General features: G+C 74.9%; 1 protein-coding gene across 1 annotated transcript in view; it reads left to right on the top strand.

Annotated features, from left to right (window-relative positions):
* Positions 1-562, top strand: part of MGRN1 (mahogunin ring finger 1, E3 ubiquitin protein ligase) — a gene marked incomplete at its 5' end in the record, with an annotated part of 24907 nt that overhangs the window by 20523 nt on the left and 3822 nt on the right. Inside the window, 1 exon segment of the mRNA XM_012731665.1 lies at positions 68-327. Coding sequence (XP_012587119.1) covers positions 68-327 — 260 coding nt within the window.

Here is a 562-nt window from a genome sequence, read left to right as displayed (position 1 = left end):
GTGAGGCCCGCCCCCGTGGCTTCGTGGCTTGAGCGCCAGACCCCCGCCCACCTGCCCTGGGCTGCAGAGGGGGCGTGGCGCGCCCCAGGCCCATGTGGCCACAGGCCTGGGCTGTCTCCCCGCCAGCGGCGGTGCCTGTGCCGGACCCTGGTGAGGCTGCTGCGGGCGTGGGGGGGCTGGAGACCCGCGGGGACGGGCCTGGTGCCGGGCCACCTGTGGCTCGGCCTCAGGCTCTCGGTAGCAGGCCTGCGCCGCCCGACCCCACGTGTCCCCTTCGTTTCCAGAGTTTCATGACAGAGGAGGTTGATGAGCCGTCGCTAAAGCAAGGTGAGCCTCTGGGGCCTCCGAGGCTGCGAGTGCTGGCCGCTGCCGGGGCCGTGCCCAGCCTCCCCACACGCGGCCCGGGTCGGCCCCGGCCGGCACCTGGCGGCAGCCGCGGGCTCCTTTTCTGCTGGGTGTTGTGTGCACAGCCTCCCTGGCCACGTCGCCTGGTGGTCAGCGGGCCGCCGGGCCTGGCCCTGGGACTGTGGGGCGGGCCGCCTCAGGGTGGCCGTGGGTGCGG

This window comes from Condylura cristata, unplaced genomic scaffold (genome assembly GCF_000260355.1).
Source record: "Condylura cristata isolate star-nosed mole 26May11 unplaced genomic scaffold, ConCri1.0 scaffold00032, whole genome shotgun sequence".
NCBI classification, from domain to species: domain Eukaryota; kingdom Metazoa; phylum Chordata; class Mammalia; order Eulipotyphla; family Talpidae; genus Condylura; species Condylura cristata.
Note: the sequence above shows the minus strand (reverse complement) of the source record. Positions and strands in the feature narration are given on the sequence as shown.